The 23898-nt window shown below is 30.3% G+C and overlaps 2 protein-coding genes across 3 annotated transcripts in view; both read right to left on the reverse strand.

The window, feature by feature from the left end:
• Positions 1-4561: 4561 nt before the first annotated feature.
• Positions 4562-23898, reverse strand: part of LOC114122942 (metabotropic glutamate receptor 2) — a 175792-nt gene continuing 156455 nt past the window's right edge. The window contains exons 14-15 of one of the 2 annotated variants that reach the window (XR_007603874.1): positions 17794-23551; positions 4562-10552 (exon numbers count right to left, since the gene is read on the reverse strand). Coding sequence is in view for 1 of the 2 variants with exons in the window: in XM_050200126.1 (XP_050056083.1) it covers positions 23430-23551 (122 nt within the window). In the remaining variant the exon portion in view is untranslated. The remainder of the gene's footprint in view (positions 10553-17793; positions 23552-23898) is intronic. The other variant, XM_050200126.1, reaches the window with a different exon arrangement.
• Positions 12405-12929, reverse strand: LOC126549835 (uncharacterized). Its single transcript, XM_050200223.1, has one exon. It carries the CDS (start codon positions 12927-12929, stop codon positions 12405-12407), a length of 525 nt encoding a protein of 174 aa, XP_050056180.1.

Consider the following 23898-nt stretch of genomic DNA (forward strand, 5'->3'; position numbering starts at 1 on the left):
TAGCGATATAAATAATAAGTCAAATATGATTTGTGTGTTATGTAGTCTAAATATAAATTTTAAAAAAAAATCGACCATTTACAGTAGGTACACTTAACTATCTAGTATGACACTGTAATTGGAATTCAATTGTAAATCTATGTACTCCTATGATGCAAGATTTTGAACAAAGACGATTCAACTAATTTTTTTAAAATACATCGTTTTTATTATAATTTAATAATTGTTATAAGATTGTGTATAATATATTTTTTGTCATTAAGTATTGAGTCAGTAATGCGTACCGTAGAATGGCGTGGTTGATATTAGTCTAAATAAAAGAAAATGTCATTGTGTTTAGAAAACAATATAATCTATAAATAGTTTTAATGAGTTTCAAGTTTTTATATGATTGATTTATTTTATTAAGTTACGAAATAATAACTAAAACCTTTATTTAATATTTAAAAATGTTAGTTCCCTCCCTCATGATTCACGTGCTATTGTCGTCGACCAAATGTGGCCATGTACCTATGTTCAGTCGTATGTTGAATTTACGTATATTTAAGTAATTATCAGTGTATAACAAGTAAAAAAGTAATCAATAATCATACATCTATACAGGTACTATATTATGATACATGCAGGTATGTATATTTTAAAATGGAATTGCAGAATTGCGTTACAAAATACTGTGTCTTGTGATCGGAAATCATCAACCTGATTTGTTTATAAGATAAACGCATGTAATTACAGATCCATTTAAATCTGACTCATCTGAGTAGATAATCATGATTGAAGAAGAATGATTTATTACCATCAATTTCCGTTTTGTTTACACAAATTTCCTCGTTCTAGTATCTTGTCTAATATGAGTTCAATTTGATAATATTACCTATGTATTTATAATAATTAATGTGACCAATGTTTATTATATACTATTTCCTCTATCCAAATATTTCGTTAACTTAACACCATCAGTATAATAAATTATCTTATTTTAATATAATTTACTATTCTACGTGTTAATTGTTATTATTTTATATATTTATATAAGCTTATTACATAATTTTTGTACAGGACACGGTTACTATATTTTCGATATAGGTACCAAGTTTAACTGTCAACCGTTAATCAATATTTATGTGTGTGTAAGGGGAACTTGGCCAGAAAAAATGCCATTTAAGCACTTCCTTAGAGCTGCTATCGTTTACTGTCAGTAAAATAAATAGCACGAAGATGAATTGATACTAAACACATAAGTATGCCTAACTCGTCCATCTAAGTCGTTGTGATCAATTATTGGTGTGATAAATTAGGGAATAGGGGTAATGAAAATAATAATTAGATAATTAAACTTTTCCGATGATTAAACCACCGCATTATGAGTTATGACACGCTGTGTATGGATAGTTGACAGATGGTCAAATATTTAATTAATTGAAAATGACGACAATATAAAATGCGAAAAACGTCCATAAATTGTTTAATTGTTAAATACCTGTACTGATGGCGATCTACAATGATAGGTGGATAATATTAAGGTCAGGAATAAAATATATCGTCAATAATGTATATAGTCACATATGTCTGTTATATAATATATTGAAGTAAAATAATTACTATTTAGTGTTATAATAAGTACTGTACCCATAGGTACAATACCCATTTAGAAAAATGTAAAAAAGCTATAAAAAAATCTTCTTGGATTATTTATATAATTTAAGCAACACTGTGAGTCTAATTTTATACATTATGAAACAGATGATTTTTGAAAATTTTGATGAACTTATCAAAATTAAAATTTTAACGAATAGTTTCTGAGTTATTAAAGTATATTTTATAGTATAATCAATACAGTGGCCTAATTGAAGGACCCGAGATCCCGCGTTGCGGAGGGGGGCATAGTAATTTGGGGCCTTTGGTTATATGGTTATATTTGGTATAACAATATATATTAGGGGTACATTTTTAACATTTTTTTATTTTTGCGGGGGGCCAAATTTTTTTTAGTTATGTCACTGAATCAATAGTCATTAAAAATGGTTTTAAAAAAATTATGAATACATGATTATATATTTAATCTGGTATTTATTGCTATACTCAAATAATTATATTTATGTTATATACGTATATGTATAAATATATCAGATAGTATATTATAATATAACTATAATTTCCAAATTATTATCTCACCCATACCTCCCAAGTCTATTATCGAAATGCAGATGAAGTTATTATAGTTAAAAGTTAGAACACAAAAATCAGATGCATATATATTCTCAAAAAAAATCATTTACTTAACAATTTACTAAGTATTTAAGGACGTTAAGTACCTATAATCTATATACTTAAAAATCAAAATTTGAATATCTAAATGTATTATTTAATGAAAATATAGACGTGGTTATGCTTGGCGGGAATCGCCATTAGGTTAGAATTTTGAACTAGAATAAAATTATTGTTTTTGGTGTTAAAACTTAATATAATCTTTGTAGCTATAATAAAAAAACAAATTCGACTATAAAACACAATTGTATTCTATTTCAAAATTAATAACATGGTAATAGTTATTTTAAGCATGTAATATATATTATTATAGAACTGAATAATGTTTACTTTACGAAATTAATAAAATAACTTCGAGATAATATTAACTTATAACTTTTATACTCATAGTTATATATTATATATCTATATATATTGAAATATAAATATGTTATATTACCTGTTTCTTCATTAATCTTTAGAAATTATTTTTGACACGAATCTGGTTACCATATGTGGAGTTGATCTTCTGCAGGTCCAGGAATCTGGATAAAATCCATAGAGTTACGAAGCTTGTATGTTCGTGTGTGTTTTGTAAAAGAAAGAGTAAGAGAAAGGAGAGAGAAAGAGAGAAAGACAGAGTAAAAGAACTGAGAGATTCGTCGCGTGATGCTTGTACAACTGGGCCTTCTGTAAGTACTGCAAAAGTGTATAATAAACCTACACACAACTACACAAACGAGCCACCATCACTAATGGTCGTGTATAATAAATTGCCGATGCGTGAGAAAAAAAAATAAAAAGTAAATAATTTATATTCGTCGTACGCCTATAGATCTACTTTTTTTCAGTACGAAAAGGGTCTAAAAATATGCCGACCGGAACGACTGTGGAAGTTTTTCTGAAAACATGTTTATATATATATATATATATATATATATATAAGTATAGGAGTAGCTACTGTGATTGAAACTTCTTTTGTAGTACATTATTATATATGTATATAGTGCCTAATGCCTATGTAATAATACGTGTATTGGTTTATTTACCCGGAAGACTTAACAATATTATATTATATATAATTTACAAAGAGATAACTGAATGTTTTAAGGTTTATATAGTATAATATTATTGAACAATAAAAAAATGAATTTACTTCTTAAAATTACATTTAAATTATAATAGTGTCATATACTTAGCTATATAGACTATGGTTTACTGAAAAGACACTTCCAAAATTATTAAGATTATTTAGATACTACGCAGTTTACATAGATTTTATCATTTTATCGTTTTTGTGAGTATATTTTTATTATATCATATAATTTATTACAATTGCATTTCTAAAAAGTCAACATCACTTCTATGAATATTGTCACATCTATTTTTTCGTTTATTAAGTTATATTTTTTTTTTACCGTACTTGATCGTTTTTCAAAATGTTTTGATGCAAGTTATTATGTAATTTTATATCCTGAATTTAGCAAGAAATATATTGATTTTATACTTCTTTTTTTTATTATTTCTTTCAATGAAAATATTTTCAGGTAAAAGGAATGCTTGAAAGAGTTCATGTATTCACCTTGGTCTTCTTAGTCTATAGTTAGTTGTTTCAATTGGTCATTTTCGATATTCTCAAAATTGTCTTTAAGCGTAAAAAATATTACAGACAATCGTCAAATATGTTTGAGGAAATCTTTGCAAGCTTTCAGAATCGTATTGATAATGTAGTGGTTCAATAATGAACTTTTAAAGCTTTAAATTTAATATACATATATATACGATATACGTTATATCTGACTTACTTTTTAGTTTTTAGTATTCAATCGCATTTAAATGAAATAAAACACCTAAAGAACATCTAAATTATTAAAATATTAAAAAAAAAAAAAGATTAAGGATATACAATGTTTAAAATACTATAATACCCTTAATTAAATCAGAATTTAACCGCAGAGGTGAAATGTTCTCTATTGTTTCATCCGGCAAGAATAAAATTATTACTAAATACTAATTTCGCATGACAAAAATTGGCTGCTGCTTCTCAAATGAAAATTATAAGTATCACGAAACTTCTCAAATAAATTCGTAAAAATAGTACTTAAATGTCGTTGGTTTATGTGAAGTAAATAGTTACATAATGATATGGGATTACCATAACAATCAATGTGGATAATTAATCAATTAACATGTTCAAGATAATAAAGGTCCTGTTTAATTTAAAATTCAATTAAAAATATGCAAATCTAGGTTAAAACACACTTACTACTAGATATCTTCTTAGAAAAGTAGAAAACCATAAAGAGTATAACCATACAGAAAAGCAAATTTTTTATTTTTATTATCCAATAAGTAATGTATAAATTATAACTATAAATGTCATGGTCCATAGTTGTGTAATATTTTTATAATTGTATAACATTGCACAAATGGTAGCGTATTGACACAATTTATCAAATAAATAATAAATAAAAAAAAAAAAATGATAATAGAAAAACCAAGAAAAATTAGCCATTGTTACAATTTAGGTATGTAGGTACCTCCATGACATGACAATTTTGATTTATCACAATAATTTGAAATAAACTATTTATTATAATTTTATAAAGCTATTTTTGTCGATGTAATAAATAAAAAAAATTATAATTATCAAATAAATACATTTAACGAATCATATAATATGAATTATTATTATTTATTAGAGCAGGTTACAAACTGTTTTTGGCTAACACATAAACATCGATTACCTAGAAACATTAAATTATTATTTTTAAAAATGTATAATTAACAAAACAGGTAGTACATTGAGCAACGCATTCATTTAAATAACATTATAATATAATATTCTTAGACATTTGCGAAAACCAATTAAAAAACTTAACACACAAACAAAAACCGAAATATTGTCTTAATAATAATGAAAACAATAACAAAACAAATGTTATTAAACCAACAATTTATCGAATACATTTACGAAAATGTCACGGGACAAAAACGCAACGTCGTATTATTATTATAATATATCGTATGTAATATTATACAGTATGTTTCAAACGTATCCATTATTATTATTTATACACATTACAGAAATTTTATATTATATACGTAGGTATTGTACAATATTTCGTTCACACCCGTCACATTTGTCAGTAAAATATTATTATTAATATTGTAAATTTTTTTATTACGTCTAAATAATATAATAATATAAATCGTTCGTTCGTTCATACGTTTTTACAATGACAAAATATTATATTTAAACAGAATAATATCAAGTATGTATCCTATACACTTTGGGGGTATAGTCTCCATATTATATACAAGTATAGGAATATTTAATAAAAATGTTACTCACGAATATTATGTGTTTGAGTCGTCCGTGTGCTATTATAATGTTGTACGTATACAAACGAAACGCGTGACACCACTCCTTCGGAAGTAGGTTAATAATTGGATGAACGTTGAACGAAAGTCGTGTAGCGAACGAAATAGACTGTTATTTTTGATATTTTTGTTTTAAGTGTTTTCACTCATACGTATCGATCAGAGATAATATCACTTTGAAACTTAAAACATCAACCAGGAGCTTTTAATCGGTTATTATTATTTTTTTAACGAAAATGTATAGGTATACTATAAAAGTACTTAAGACATATATTTTTCCAGTATACATACATCGAAAAAAGTAGGTACATAGCGAGTTTTTTGCTTATTTACATAGGGTACATTCACAAATCTCATTTCTTAAAAAGGTCCACAGATCGGAGTTCGTTTCGACTAAGAACCTTATATAATACAATAAAATATACATTCACATTCAAATTGTATTTAGCTGTGTACCTATATCTTATTCTCAAGTTCACAACCATTTCCTTCTACAATTTACTGAGTTTTTTTTTCAAAAATACTTTAAATACTGGGTATATTTGTTACTGCGAATCGACATTTTTAAATTTTCGTTTTCAATCGTGAAAATAAAAAAATAATATATTATTCAACCGTAATAATAAAACATAAAATATTTATATTTTATTGTATTTGTTTATGATATAATATATTATAATATTTTATGTATATACAATAATATATTATATACATTATACGTATATAAAAATTCCAAGTAGATTCTATAATGGGAGCATTAGAAGGATTAGGGTTAATTTTGTGCTCTGCCCCTTTTCCCCAATGGCCTGTATCTTATCGAACCCTCGCTGTACACACGTAAAATAAAATACGCTGCTGCGGTGTATTGTTTTCTTTATTTTTATTCATTTTACGGTCGAAAATATATTTTGGTATTCTGGTGACGAGCAAACGCGTCCATAGAAAACGTCAGACAGATCGAAAAACGATTTGAATGTTCGTTTTAACGCACCGGATTCAGGGATAAGCGTGTGCGCGTATAATATAACATTATATATTATATAGGTACAATCGAAAATAATGCAACCAAGAATGATTAATTTTTTTTCTAACCGTTATTGTGATTGCGATTTTAAACAGCAAAATATTTTTTTTTCTTTTAACGTTTAAATTGGCATTCCGTCATGAGCTATCTATAATATGGTTTTATATTAGTCGTGTGATCGAAATTTTGGAGATTGGTCTTTAAGCGTATGTATGACGACGAAAATACATTAATAATTTTAGAATATTATGATGTTACAATATGAAACCCGGTAGGATAAAAGCAACAGAGTAGTGTTGTAGACGGTGAACCGTAGGCTAAGTGCCCGAAGCGAATGTAAGCGTGATTTCAATCGAATCAAACTAGGGTGCGCGTTGTACCAGTATATCATTAAGGACGAAGATTTCTCTACTTTTCTAACAAAAGTATTCGGCGAGCTTATATGCATCGGAAAGATATATATTTCTTATTTACCTATATATGTGCGTGAAAAATAAAGAATCGAACAAATAAATGATGCTTAATATATTCGATGGGGCGATTTGAAAAGTACGTGCGCATAAAACGTTTTCATTATTTGGACTTTAGAGACATTTTATAGTGTGTCGAATTGAACCTTATTTATTCAGATAAACGCACCCAACTAGTATATTATAAAGTAAAGGCATACATGGCATAGACTACCTTATCGCTTTGCTTTTACTCGTACGATCGTTGGTATAAAGTGTATACAAATATACAAATTACGCAGTGACTCGTGAGACTATACGGTAGGTATGTACATAATATATATATATGTATACATATTCATATAAATAGATGACCTTTTGAATATTTATTTTATCCTCACAGATTTCCAATAATAACTAACAAAAAAAGTAGAACATTTGGCGATATTTATTGAAATGATTGCGACACATAGGGGCATAGATTTTACCATCACCTAATATCACATATTTAATATTAAACATCGGTAAAAATGAACGGATGATTACAAATAATATAATATTATTGCGAATTGAAATTGCTATTTGTCGTCCTAATGGTTAATAATTTTGAGATAAAACTTTAAACAAAAGCAAGCTCAAAAGTCACTCCCTATATTTTTCATACATCTAACTATGCGCCTAAATAATAATTATATTATCATATTAATATATCTTTCAAAGTGAACCTGTTAGAAAAGTTTTATTTGTTTTTGTTATGCTGTTTAACAATGGTAAAATTATTGAAAAGTTCAATACAGATTAATTAATTTCAGACGTTTTAGTTAATTATTTTAAATGACAAATTCGTCTTTATACAATATGGTATAATAGATATTATCACTGCTGTTGATTATTATATTAAAACTATGGTGCTCATTAACGTTAAAAATAATATTTTTGTTATTTAGGAAAGAAAAATCTATCATTTTGTAAACGAGTAGAATTAGTGTTGGGAATTTTTTTTAATAAGTTTCTTCCTCGTACTTCATTTATTACATTAAATGTCCAAAATGACATGGTAACCTATACCACTTAAAGATAGTTTTGGATGAAATAGGTTCGGTTTTTGGTTAGTTAGTTGGAAAGTTGTAAAGAAAATATAAAAAATGATTAATTATATGATGTAATGTTATAATATTTTATTTCTGAGCATTATTAATTTTTGTACTAATCAGGTGCTATGTATAAATTATCATTTTCATAATAAATTATACGTTTTTGTTTTATCAAGACCATCGATAATAATACTATTTATAAACAATGCCAAAACCTACTTTGAAAAATTATTATATTTCTTCACATGGATAATCATTGGTAATCATATTTAATGATAGTATACTGATGTGCATTTATAATTTATGCTATTCTAATTAAAAATCAGGTACATTTAGAAATATTAATTTTTACTATTTTACTGAATATGGTTTAGTTAATTGTTTCTTAGCGGCTTTTACTTGAACTAATATAACTGGATATTCCGTAAAATATGTATATAGGTTTATTATAATTACGTATACAATATACATTTGTTATAATAATTTATATAAGTGTTTCATTATTTTAATATGCCAGACAAAGTGTCATATATATATACTTATTAATACTATTTGATGGATTTTAATAATTTAATTTGATACATATTATGGCCTTATATAAAAAATGGATATTATTGGTATACTATATAATAGTGTATAATAATATAATTTAGGAAAGTAGCCTAAATGAGATGCTCTAACCTACAAGGTACCACAATGTTCAAATTTTACATATATATCGTAAGAATTTGTATGAAAATTGGTGTTTTTCTAATTGAAATATTTTTATATGAGTTCTAAAATTGATGATATATATTAATACAGTTAATGATAAAAAATAATTGGGATATTTTGGTAGGTTCCACTGAAAAGTAAATGCCAAAATGCCCAAAATCAACTAATCTTCAAGTTTTAAGTTTTAATAAAGTACAGAGATAGTATATTTTTAAAAATAATACGTTTTAATGATAATATAGTAAGTATATGAGAATTGTTTGTACTTTTTTCGTGACAGTGTGCATGATCTTTACAACTAAGATGAATAAGCTGAGAAATTTCTTAAAGAATTTAGAATTCACAATGACCTTTCTTTTAATGATAGTTACCAAACTGTATTGGAAATGTACATAAGATGATAAATATATGTTAAGTATTTAATTTTATACATGTCTATTATTATTTATATAATTATAATTGTTTATCTAGTATTATCAACAATATAATAATATATAAATGTATATTGTAATAGATATTAGAGGTATCTTTATATATTATAATTTATAAGCAATAAATGTACCTGTTAACTATAATTTGTTTTTACTGGTAGTAATTTAGAATTGCATAGCTCTAAATGGTTATTTTTTTCAAACGATTTTTCTATCACATAAATTTGATGTTATGCTTTTCAAAGTAAGTTTTTGGCATTTTTGAACAGTTTATGAGAGAGAAAAAACATTTTATCAATTTATTTAGACTTTTATGGGTGTAAAACTTCAAATTTCAATTATAAGAATTATTGATTTTAACCCACGCAAGACTATCTACTGTACCTAGTTTGTTGGGACAAGGGTGCAATCGTTAATCACAGTTAATAAGTTTTAAATTTTTGATGTGAAAATAAAACCGTTTTAGAAAACTGGCGCAGCCGCTTTACTATGCATTACAATAGTAAGTACTCTATTATTTATCACCTATGTGTTGTTGCCGAACCTATAGATGTCGTTCTACTATTGTTGATCATTATTCATTATATTTTATTGCTTATTAATAAATAATATTGGAAAACGTAGGCGTTGCCCTAAGCCGTGCAATAATTCAAAGGAATCGTTAAGAGCAAGCGAGATCGCGAAGTAAAGAGTCTACACCGATTCTTACTTGTCATAGATAATATAATAATCAAAAGATATCGTATAAAACATTTTTGGTTTCATTGATATCCACTTTTTAAGTCAACCGTTTAATAATACAGTCAAAATTTGGTAGATATACAGTTCTCGTACGCTGTACGATTAGAATAATAATTTATTAGTCTCATCGGATTTAGTTGAGTTGTTGGGCGCGCCCTAAAATTATCGATAACAAGCTAATTTCTCGGGCTGCAGATATATTATATTCTATTCACAAATTGTACAAGTGTTATTGATAATCAACTGTTCATTTCTTTCACATTTACTTTATTCTTTATTTCCAAACGAGTGACTGACTAGCATTCTAAAAACTTATAAGCAAAGTGTGAAGTACCTGAAATTACTACGCTGTTCGATAGATTCAACAATTTATTTTCGTACCCAACGACGATCGCCATTTACCGGCACTCGAAATGAAATGTTTTAATGACGGTCTCACAGACAACATGGTGTTATTAAGATAAGTGTCTGCTTGTAAGAAAAATTATAACGCTCAAAATTTATTTGGCTATAAAATACTCACACTTTATTTGATATGAAACACGTATTTAAAAAGTATACAATATTTTCTTAAATATATGTTAATTATGCTCTTCGAGCTACAAATCAAAACATTTAACATAAATAACACAGTATATATTATACTGTTCCGTAATATGTCACACAAATCGTATTCAGTACGCTCACGATGTATTTCTCGAGTGTGCAGGCGTTAATATCCACATGTGATATTCCAGACACACTGTGAGAAATAGTGATCGTGTAAATAGGAAAAAACTCACAGTTCCTGGAGATGGTGGCGGTGTCGTAGTGAAAACACTGTACTGTATACAGATGATGGCGGCAACACTTACTGACGGCGATGAGATGAGGGCGGCAATACTTCTTAACGGCGTGCACGGCTCGTGAAGAGTGTTTGACGATGACGGCGATTGACTGGACGGCGGCGAACTAAATCGATGACGGCGATCGAGTGGACGGCGGCGAACTAAATCGATGACGGCGCGGATAGTCGGAAACTATAATCCGAATGCTGCCTGTAGTTACCAGGTCGACAGTTTATGTGCGAGGTCCAATATTGATTTACAATATTCCTGCGCAGGGATAAACTGTACGATCTGGTTTTCGAGTGCAGTAGTCGGACTGGAGATGCCTTTCTGGTCGTCTGGGCGGTCGTATTTATCACCTAGTATGGTGATAGTGATAATGTAGAAGGCTCGATAGCACTTTCATGTTTTTCGATGTTTTTTATGTCTTCATTTGTCTTGGATCATACTTGTGTGGTCTCATATCATTCTATATGTATTAATATAACTTTTGGTATTAATTATTACCATCTTAATTATAATAATTAATACAAATTATACTCGACAAAAACACCTTTCATACGGATGTCGTCAATAGCGCGATCTATTGACGACATTATGTATTTCAAGCGGCCGGAATACCGATTACGACGGCGCGCTCCGCGTGAAAGTGTTACGTCGCGTAAACATCGCGTATCGATATCTCGTTACATAGTCCCCTTTTTAAAATTTTCTTTTTATATTTAAAGACTTTATTTTGATGATGAAAAAGAAAGAAAAATAAAATTTTAAACTTATTGGTTTAATGCGCTCAGGCTTGAAATATGTGCAAGGAGGTGTCCTTCCTCCAAAATTTACAATTTGTTTGATTGGTTATTGATGTTGTTCTCGTTTAATTTTCCGAGCCAAGTTGCGTTTATTCTTCCACATCTCCTTCTTGCGCTTGTTGTTGCTGATGGTTAGATTAGATGTAGTCTGCGAATTCTTGGTCACTCCTTCAATTTCCATCTTCTCAACCGGATCAATATTTACTTCTATCACTTCTTCTGGACAGGAGGCGTCAATTGTTGGTTCGTTGATCACTGTAGTGATGTTCACTGGAGTTTTCTCACAGCATCGTACTGAAGGCGGGATATCGAAATCTGGACAAAAGTTGTACCTAGTTATTTCGGCTTCTTTGTCGCGTTGATACGCTGCCATAGCTTTTTTATATTGGAGGTTGAGCGATATGGTATCCATCTTTATTCGATTGATTCTCTCCTCGGCAGTTGGAATCTTTACTTCTTTCAATAAGGGAATATCTTCGATTAAATTATCTTCCCCGAAAAGTTCTAAATATCTGGCCTCACATAATTCATCGAGACTCAGATCCTTAGATGTCTTGCTCATGTTGTGTGGACTGGTGGTATTCACTTGCTGGTTATTCATGTTGACCTGAAATTTATATAATACAAACATGACTATTGACCTAGGTGTTTTCCACCATCACCAGTACACAACACAAACACATAAAGTTAGTTTTGTTTTGCTTTTTGTTCCTCCTGTTTCCCTGGGTCTGGAGGGACATAAAGTTTTATGTTCTTCATGTTCTGAGTGACAGGTTTGCTCTTCTCATCTTCAATGACCACCGTATTGTTCCTTAACACTTGGACTATCGTATAAGGTCCTCGGTATAATAAGAAAAACTTATGAATTGCTCCGTCGATCGCTGATGATAGACGATGTTCTTTTACCAAGACTTGTTGACCTACCACATATGTTGGAAACCTCCTACCCTGGTCTTTAGTGGTATTGCGGTTTATTGCACTTTTCTTTAGTTTCTTCTGTGCCAACTGTATCATAACTGCTGTTTCGACTTCATCATTCATTTCTGGTAAATTCACAAATTTATTTAATGGTAGTTGTAATGTTTTACCAGTCAATATTTGGTTTGGTGTGAAACCGGTGGAATGATGCGTGGTATTATTCAACCAGTATTCCACAGTTTCTAACCACTTGACCCAGCTAGAATGTTTGTGATGACAATATGCTCGTAGCATTCTTCCAATTTCACGATTAGTTCTTTCGACAGGGTTGCTTTCCGGGTGGTATGTGGTCGTGAATATGGTTTTTACTCCTGCGGATTGTAATTGTTTTGTCCATTTTTCACTGCTGAATGTGTGCCATTATCCGTCAAAATTCTTTGAATAGGTCCGTGTTTCGGTATATAATCGCCCAGAACCTTTTTAAGTATGATATCCGTGGTTGCTCTTCTTATTGCATATAGTCGGACATGTTTCGAAAATATATCAATCAATGCTAATATATATTTCATACCGAGTGGTCCCCTTGGCAACGGTCCCATCAGATCCAATGATATAGTGTGGCGGGGTGCATCTGGTATTGTAGATATCGTTGGTCCCCTTGCTGTTTGTGTATTTATCTTGCTCCTTTGACAAAGGTCACACGATTTGACTATCCTTTTAACACTATTGTACATATTGGTCATTTGATATGTCGGACTTAAAGCCTTGTAAGTCTTATAAGTTCCCACATGTCCTAAATGTAAATGAGTCTCGTGGATTAATAGAGTTGTCATTATATCTGGTATCATTATTCGGTATTTGTTATCCCGATTAATAGATAATAGTAAATCCTGGTAAATTGTAAAATACTTGCTTGGCTTATTCAGTGTACGGTTAATAATTTGATTTAACTTGGTATCCTGACGTTGTAATTCATTCAGACGTGCAAACTGGTTTTTTAATGTTTTACTGTATTCATGTAGCATCAGCTTATTGATGACAATGTTAGTTAAGTTATGCGTATTTTCTTCACCTTTCCTCTGCGGATAGCGTGTTAATGCGTCTGCTCCCACGTTTTCCTTTCCGGGTATGTGCACTATTTCCAAGTTGAATTCTTGTAATGTTATAGCCCACCTTGTCAATCTCGCATTGAGTAGTTGACATTGATTCAGAAAGGTAAGCGCCTTATGATCAGTTAATACTTTTGTTGGATAACCTAAGATATAATTTCGAAATTTCTTACAACCATAGACTATTGCCAACAGTTCCAACTCTGTGGTATAGTAATTTCTCTCTGTTTCTTTTAATGTCCGACTCGTGAATCCTAAAGTGCGGTGTCTTCCATCTTTGTCTAATTGGAATAGCTCTGCCCCAATGGCAGTACTTGATGCGTCTGTAGATAGGTAGAAGCTTTCATTGAAGTCTGGATATTGGATCACCATGTCTTCCAGAAATAGCTGTTTGATTTTTTCAAATGCCTCTTGATGGAGACTGGTCCAGTTCCACTGCATACCCTTTTTTAATAATTCGCTCATAGGTGCCGTGAGTTCTGATAAATCTCGAATATATTTCCGGTAAAAGTTGATGAACCCCAAAAATGCTTGAATTTGCTTCCGATTTTTTGGTGGTTGGAAATTTTGAATGGTCCGAATCTTGTCTGGATCCATCCGGATCCCTTCTCTGGATATGATATGTCCTAGAAAAAGTACTTGTGAACGAAGAAATTGTGATTTTGATATATTAATGGTCACGTTATATTCGCTGAATCTTTTGAATATTTGTTCTAAATGTTGTAGGTGTTCGTCGAAATTTTTAGACATAATATGAATGTCATCGACATAGATAGCTACGAATTCTAATATTTCTGGCCCTAAAACTTTGTCCAGTATTTTTTGAAATTCCGCAACGGAGTTTACCAGCCCAAATGGTAAAACTTTATATTGGTAGTTCCGTCCGTGATATAAGAAAGCAGTAATTTCCCTGCATTCAGGTTGAAGTTTGCACTGCCAATATCCTGCCGTGAGGTCTATTGAACTTAAGTATCGGGCACCTTCAAACTTCATTAATATTTCCTCAATGTTCATGGGGCATTCTCTGTCAGGTATGATACGTTGGTTTATTTTCCGGGCGTCAATGCACACTCGGACTTCTCCATTCTTTTTTTCAATGCCGACGATGGGCGATGACCATGGCGATGTGGATGGTTCAATTATTTCCAAATCGAGCATGCGTTGTATTTCTTTATCCATTTTGACCATTTTTGCCATTGGTATAGGATATGGTTTTTGATGGATAGGTTCGCCTTCTCTGATTTTAATCTGACATTGATACTTCTTAATCTTCCCCGGGTTGGTGGAAAATATTTCTTTGTATCTGTTCATTAGTTGTAAAAACTCTTGACTTTGTCGTTCGTCTACAGGTTGGTCTCCTTCCTCGTTATTGCTGGTTTGTATTTGATGCATTTGTTGATTCTCTGTGACTTCTTTGGTGGTGGCAAATGTTGTGTTATGTTCTATCTGGTCCACTTCCCATATTATTGTACGATCATTGAAATTGATTTGAGCGTTATATTGCTGTAGAATGTCTGCACCAATTATACCTTTTTCATTTAGATTTTCCACTTGCACGAAATTTGCAAATATCCTTGCAGATCCTATTTTGCATTCGCAAAAAATTTGTTTCGCGACCTTACATATCTTTTTTCCAACTGCGTTACTGATCTGTACTCCATTGATTGGTAGTGTCGGGACCTTATGATTGTTGTGTAGAATTCTGTCTACTATTTCCTTTGTCAGAACACTGATTGTTGCACCAGTATCTACTAGTAGCTGTATTGATATTCCTTCCATCTCGCATTGCACATATGGACTGACAGTTTTATGGTTTGTGGGCATATTATTTACTGCATGTATTACTTGACAGTTACTCCCCTCCTCGCTTGTTTCTTCTTTGTCCTCAACCGTTTCGATGCTTACTTGGTTGATTTGCTGTCTGTTTCTTCCGTCATTGATCGGTTGACTTTGGTTATTGGGTGGTGGCTGGTAATTTTCTCTGTTACTGGCCCACTTGTTGCTTTGTGATTGCTGATTATCTCTCCAACTGTTATTTGGTGTCCGCTGATATTGTTGATTGTTGTCTTTTTGCGGTCCCCTTGGATTCCATTTCTGTGTACGTTGATTGTTGAAATTATTTTCTACGGATGGTGTTTCCGTCTTTTCTCTTCTATGCTCTTCTGTACTGAGTATTTTCATCGCCGCCATTACTGACTTATCAGGTAGCGATAATAGTATAGCTCGGATATACCCGGGATAGTGGCTGGCAATATTTATTACAATCTCTTCTTCAGATATCTGTGGTACTTGTAGGTGGCGTAATCTCGCATACCATTGCGAGAAGTGTTCTCTGTAAGTTATATTGTCCGGCACTTGTGATGTGTTTAGGCAGTTGCTCCATGTTTGTATTTGTATTTCACGGGACCAGAATTCGTCTATGAATGCGTCTCGAAATTCTGCATATATTCTTATTTGAAATTTGATGGTAGCAAACCAGTTTCCTGCTGTGCTTTTAAGACAGTCTCGTATGATTATCAATTTTTCTTCATTATTAAATTGTTTTAACTTGAAGTAATCTTCTAAATTTTGAAGAAAATCAATAGGATGTGGGTCTTTGTTGTTACCAAAAAATAATGGTTTTGACACTTCGATGTTCGAGCTTCGTTGGTTCTCTTCAATAATGTGTCTGATTGGCACATCTTTCTGATTTTTGTTGACAATTATCTGTGCTTTTAGTTCATTTAATTGCTCTTTTAATTCGTTAATTTTCTTTTCGCTTGTTTCACGATTTTCTTCAATCATTTGCAGTAATCTGTTAATATGTATTCTGCTTTTTTTTTCGATTTCTTCTTTAAATTTGTTAAGTTCATCTTCGCTGTTGTTTTTCTTTTTTGGTGGCATTTTAAGATGTAGTTTCTTCTTATATTGTTGATGTAGAAAATGTTCTTAATTCCGATGTAGCATTTTCTTCAGGATCGAGGTAGAATTTCTTCTTAATCGAGCCTCGTACGTTGGGCGCCAATTGTAAGAAAAATTATAACGCTCAAAATTTATTTGGCTATAAAATACTCACACTTTATTTGATATGAAACACGTATTTAAAAAGTATACAATATTTTCTTAAATATATGTTAATTATGCTCTTCGAGCTACAAATCAAAACATTTAACATAAATAACACAGTATATATTATACTGTTCCGTAATATGTCACACAAATCGTATTCAGTACGCTCACGATGTATTTCTCGAGTGTGCAGGCGTTAATATCCACATGTGATATTCCAGACACACTGTGAGAAATAGTGATCGTGTAAATAGGAAAAAACTCACAGTTCCTGGAGATGGTGGCGGTGTCGTAGTGAAAACACTGTACTGTATACAGATGATGGCGGCAACACTTACTGACGGCGATGAGATGAGGGCGGCAATACTTCTTAACGGCGTGCACGGCTCGTGAAGAGTGTTTGACGATGACGGCGATTGACTGGACGGCGGCGAACTAAATCGATGACGGCGATCGAGTGGACGGCGGCGAACTAAATCGATGACGGCGCGGATAGTCGGAAACTATAATCCGAATGCTGCCTGTAGTTACCAGGTCGACAGTTTATGTGCGAGGTCCAATATTGATTTACAATATTCCTGCGCAGGGATAAACTGTACGATCTGGTTTTCGAGTGCAGTAGTCGGACTGGAGATGCCTTTCTGGTCGTCTGGGCGGTCGTATTTATCACCTAGTATGGTGATAGTGATAATGTAGAAGGCTCGATAGCACTTTCATGTTTTTCGATGTTTTTTATGTCTTCATTTGTCTTGGATCATACTTGTGTGGTCTCATATCATTCTATATGTATTAATATAACTTTTGGTATTAATTATTACCATCTTAATTATAATAATTAATACAAATTATACTCGACAAAAACACCTTTCATACGGATGTCGTCAATAGCGCGATCTATTGACGACATTATGTATTTCAAGCGGCCGGAATACCGATTACGACGGCGCGCTCCGCGTGAAAGTGTTACGTCGCGTAAACATCGCGTATCGATATCTCGTTACATGCTTTCGAGAATTGTAAACGAATTACACCCACCATCAAGTTTTTTTCCAGAACAAATTGTCTTGATTTGTTTTGTACTTTAATTGCATTGGTTTAATATGTTATATAGGTATGTATAATTAATCGATTTAGTATCAGCATAAAACTTAAAATCGAAAGAACAGCGTCAGACAGGTATTAGGTATATGTATTTTTATTCTCAATTATTCAGTTAATGTTTTACTGTTAATCAAAATAAAATAATTACATAAGACAAGACAAAACGCCAGTACATTTAATGTGGTTTTAATTAAAACATAGATAGAAAATAAACTATGTACTTTCTGGCGCGTCTAAGTTTTTTACTATTCCAAAATATGCTGAAATATACCAAATGTGTTTCCATATTCTCCAAAATTCACTATCATAACAAGTTTTTGTTATAACACATTTTTTACAAACAAATTGCCTATAAGTACATACAATTTTTATACATTTTGCATACAGATTATGTATTTTCGATATTTTTTTTTTTTTACAGTATTTAAATCTATAATTTTTAGTACTGTCTGGTTTATTATTTTTAGTTATATTCATTAAAAAAAATAAATTTTAAAATCGTGGCAAACTAAAATCGACGTGGATAAGTAGAAAATATATTCAAATTCTTGTGTGGTATGCCATTCGACTTGTTTAAAGATCGCTGCAGCTATGAAATAAACGGAAAACTCACATTCGTTCAAACACTATAGGTACGTTTAGATATTTTAAATTCGATTTCGAAGCCGATATAAATGACTTATGCATTATTAGATTCGAAAAATATTTATATGGTTAAATATTTGAAATATCGACCCGTCGGTTTCTAAGGTAGATTTTTGATTTAGTCGAAGTAGAGTAATGCTAATTAGTAATGCAATAGAATTAAAAAATGGAGGCCTATGTGTGTTTTCAAACGATCCAAATAGTTTTACCACTTTAACAGAAGCAACGAATATAGATGTATTTCATTTAAATAATTTATTTTCGTGGACCTAAGTAGATTTTTTTAAGTTGTTTAGAAAAGTTTTTTACGTATTTTTTTTTTCAAACGTAAAATGTTTTCCAGTAGCTTGCGTTCGTTGTTATTTGTATATTCATAGTAATTAAGTTGAAAAAGAATTTTCTAGTTGGAATAATATCAATAAAGTTTTATTGTGTGCGATTTTATTTTAATTTGTATGTTATTCATATTACTTGGAAAATCTTACACTATAACAAATAAACGTTGGGTTTTAAATTCGAAGAACGTTGTTTGTGGCTGCATTTATTTAACAATAATTAAACAATACGTTATATTATTGCCTTTATGCGTCATCATCAAAAATTGCATCGAACTGAACAATGGGCTATAATGAGAGGCATCATTAAAATATATTATACTTGGTTGAATAATAATAAAAGGTTCAATCAATATAGATATAAGAAAAAATGACATTAAGTATTTAAGGTTGTAATATATTTTGAGACAAAATTACAATATTTAAATGGTGTTTGAATTTTCAGGGTATTCGTGTGGACAGTGTTGTATACACAATCGAATCAAACTCATCGAAGTGCATATTATGAATGGTATGTTAACGTTATTGAGCACCTTATTCTAAATTGAGTCGTTTGTCAAATATAATATGTTATGGCGAAGTCTCACCTAGATAAGTTCTCATCTTGAATGTATATTATATATTATTTTATTCATATTTGTATCAAAATTTTTTTTTCTTAATGTATACCTACATAATATGTAATATTTATCTGTCTAAATCAGTGTTTCTTTTTAGCACCACAGGCCACTGCTAATATTTTACAATTAATTTTTTTTTCTCATTAACAAAAATATATAAAATTAAAATATGTGTATTTGTATTTTTTTTATTACTTTACGTGTTACATTTAAAATGTGTAGGATCGCGGACCACTGGCTGGGAAACACTTCAGGTTTATCAAACATTCTTAAAATAATTATATTTTGACTAATATATATAAATGTATTCCTTCATACTTAGATGAATAATCATTTAGATATTATATTTGTCCTCAGTAGAAACTAAAAAATAAAAATTCTTGGTTGAAAAGTATTTATCATTATTATTATAAGGACATATAATTAGAATTTTCATTATTAGTTATAATTTGTAACTTATTAGGCAGTTTTGAAACGACACTACGTGAGTACTATAATATAAGAAATCATGACATTTTATAGATATTATAAATAGATTGCGTTAATTATAAACATGTTTTAACCGCATGCAATTTGATTTTTTATAGATTAAAATTTTTATTTGTCAATTTTTAAAATCGAAATTAATGAGTTTATATTGTTTGGTGTTATACCCAAACGTTTTTTAATATTATAAACGAATTTTAACACTAGTTTCGAATATTTTTATCAAGTGTTCTAGGAGTATTAGTAAATATATTGTCATTTTGGTCTTATCGAGGGTAAGGAGGTAAACGGTCTTGTTTTATCCACCGAATAGGGTCGGTGTACCTCTCTGTGAATATTGGTTGGTGAGGTCAGCCAAACGGTGTAGCAGTGACCCTAAGAATATATAATGTCGGCAGAGATTTTTTTCGGCTATCCGATTTCACGAACCATTTTCTCCAACCTCGAGAAAGCTGCTCGTTGCAGATAAAACGAGACATGAAATATTTCACCGTTTACACTTTTTTTTTTTTTAGTTTCGATTTTTTCGATTTTTACGTGCCAATTCGAGAAAAATTTCACGTGACATTTTTACAGTCATTGTCGAAATTGGTTTTATAGAAATTTAATTACAAGGAAAATATATTAACGCGTTTGGGGGAAATTTTTTACGGTCAAACGTTTTGTCTAAATAACTTTTAACGACACGGTTTTGAACTTTTCGACGGACAAGTTCGACAACCGATACTTTAGCCACTGTCTTTTGTAACATACGTTTTTCGTTTGTGTAATCTTTCAACGTTACGAGTGGCAGCAAGTCAATGGACAGAACACTCCGGAAAAATAACGTTGAAAACTGCGGTGCATATTTACTGTGTTCTTAGAGTTCTACAACAGTTTTAGTGCATTAATTGTATTCTATTTTTTTTAAATACATCATTTAAGTTTAAATCTTAAAAACTTGCTTATTCATGTCAAATTTATATTTATTTTAATGCAATCATATAGGTACTGTAGTATTCAGTAACTATACCGACTCCATTCGGTATAGTTACAACGTGATCGATAAATTACTGCCGAGTTATACTCCAAAAATTGCCAGACAAGATTTTTACCATACCATTGCACGTTTATTGATTGTGTTGGAGATCGATTTGTGTCGATTCGGTTTGATATTTAATTTACATTATTTTTAGATAAGCGGTTAAAAATTTTCGGTGCTAAATGATAGCGAACGTTTAAAATTTTTAATTATACATTTGCTAACGATTATTGGCAAATAAATCATGTTTCATACCTAGGTACCTAAGATTTAAACGATTGCAAACAATTTTTCTTACGATAATATAAATTCGAATTTTTTCATATAATTTTATATTTATATTGTGTTAATGATAATATATATACGATATTGTTTGTAGAATCCGTTAATAAACACCGTTAGAAATAATTATATTGCCTATAGTGTCGTAACTCGGTAGTAAGTGTATCTATCAATAGTAAAATAACTTAGAGTCGAATTAACGAAATGGAAGTATTCAGAATTTCATATATAAATTTTAGTGCCAGTATTTTAATGGTGATCTATAAATGTCTTCAAGCATCAAATGGTAAACACGATCAATGATCATATTGAATAATGAATAAAAAATAAAATTGAAAGGGAAAATTATAAATGAATAGCTGAAGAAAATACATCTGCAAAACATTTAAAAACTATTCGAATTGAATTACTTGATAACAACACACCAAATATTATGCAACACGATATTATTAGCGAAAGACGATGTATGATTAGAGTAGTGTTGTATTATAACAGCAGAGTTAGTCAATCTTTTATACAAATAGTTATTTAAATAATGTTCTACTTTGACTTTTAAAATTGTGTTCTATTCAAGTTGTATGAACCATTGAAAAATTTTTAAAAAAAATTGAAATCTTTATGCTGTTAATATTACAAAATAATATGAGTTTGACCTATTTGACTATCGAATGTCTAATATTTTATACATTTTCTGTTCGATATCTTTTGACACAAATACACCAGAATTAAGAATACCAGAGTCATAATGTATGCACATTCACACTATATAATGTCATATATTTTACGGTGTGTTCTTTATTCAATAGGAAATATCAATAAACCATCCTACGAATGGATTAAGGTTAAAATGTACTATTATTTTGAAAAATCTGAATAGGCACTTGGTAGATTGCTGGATAATTGAAATTCACCCACTTCGTATTTTCGTGTAAGTACAAATGAAATATTAGTAGTTGTATGGTACAAATGATGCTTTTGAATTTCTAACACGATTAGAATAATTCGACTTGGTGAATTATATGGCAAAATGAAAGGGTTCTGCAATTATTTATAATTGAAATGACAAACTGCAGCCACCGCCTTGCACGTTGATGAGGAAACAAATATACATAATAGATATATTATTATAAACTATAAAGGTATCCGTACATCTCTCACCACTTGGCATTCCGTTAGTGACATTAAAGCATCAACAAAAAAACTTAGTAAATGCTGTGTGAAAAACTAGCTGAATAAAAAAATAATTTTACAGCGTCTGTTACTCATGTCATTTACAGGTTAAGTAATGTAATGTCATAATAATTAATTTTAGTAAAAAAACTGTTTTAAATTATATTAAATTAAAGTACCTAGTTTAATTACGAGAAACAATTTAACTTCACTCGGTAGCAATATACGATTCAACTAAACAAAGAAGTTATTTCCTAATTTATGTTAAGTGTCCACATTGTACTCAAAATTAAAGCAGATAACTACAGTCGTCGAGCAAAGTTAAATTATTTCCTTAATAATATTATGCGTATTTAATTAAATATATTTTTAAACGTTTGTTTATTTTTAAGATCAATTGTTTTATGATACGATGTTCCTACATTATAATTATTAGCTCCAACACATGCCTTTCAGAATTTTTTTTTGTTTATTTTGTATATTTTTTCCATATAATATGCGACTTGTTTTTGTTTTGTTTTGTTACTATATATTATTTACAATAGTAGTAAATGTTTTAAGGAGCTTTTTTTTTTTTTTTGAAATACTTCGCATTATTTTTATATACTGCAGTTTTCTACTGCCAATAATTTTAAAGTCGGAATTGACTAATTCAAATGTAAAAAAATATATTTTTACGTGTTTTGAAAATAGCCCAACGAATAACATGTTTTCGATCATCGGTTTCAACTTATGTTTCTTTTAAAAATGCTCACGGGAATCAAATAGTTTTTATAAATGATAAAACTTTTCAAACATTTGTAATTATATTATTATTTTTGATATGGCCCTTTCATATTATTATTGTTATTATTATTAGTGTTATACGACTTCGAGACTTTGGCAAGTTTATAAAACGTCTAGAGAACATAACAATTGTCTCAGTCTTGTCATGTACCTTTGTGGTTTCCATTCGAGGATAGAAGGAAGGAAAGATATTATACGTTTGAATTTTTTGTTGATAACGATTTCGATACGATTCTCGTCTCTTCTGTTTGTACGGCTCGTTCGAGAACTTGTTTTCGATTTTCCAAGCTGATATGCATATCCGTACTGGAATCTGAAAAAAAAATACAATAAATTTAAATGATTTAACAGATATAAAATATAGTAGGTGGGTCGAAGATATCAATTATACTTCGTTGTAAAAATAAATCTATTCAATAATTTGCAAACAACGATTTTCAATAAAACTCAGTACGCGTGGCATTCGCGCTTAACGATTATTTGGCTTCCCGGTAATAATAGGCCATTATGGACGATGGGAAAAAGTAATTGCGCCGACGAATCTCTTCCAATATCGCTGATAATAAAATGATGTTTTTATTATTATTATTTTTATAGTACAACCGCACTTAGAAATCAAACCCTTATTCTATTGTTGTAGAAATTCGAATCAACGTGGCA

Source organism: Aphis gossypii, chromosome 2 (genome assembly GCF_020184175.1).
Source record: "Aphis gossypii isolate Hap1 chromosome 2, ASM2018417v2, whole genome shotgun sequence".
NCBI lineage: Eukaryota > Metazoa > Arthropoda > Insecta > Hemiptera > Aphididae > Aphis > Aphis gossypii.

Excerpts from the sequence above, each read along its gene's own strand:
- LOC126549835 (XM_050200223.1), bottom strand. The coding sequence starts at position 12,929 with ATGCTACGAGCATATTGTCATCACAAACATTCTAGCTGGGTCAAGTGG.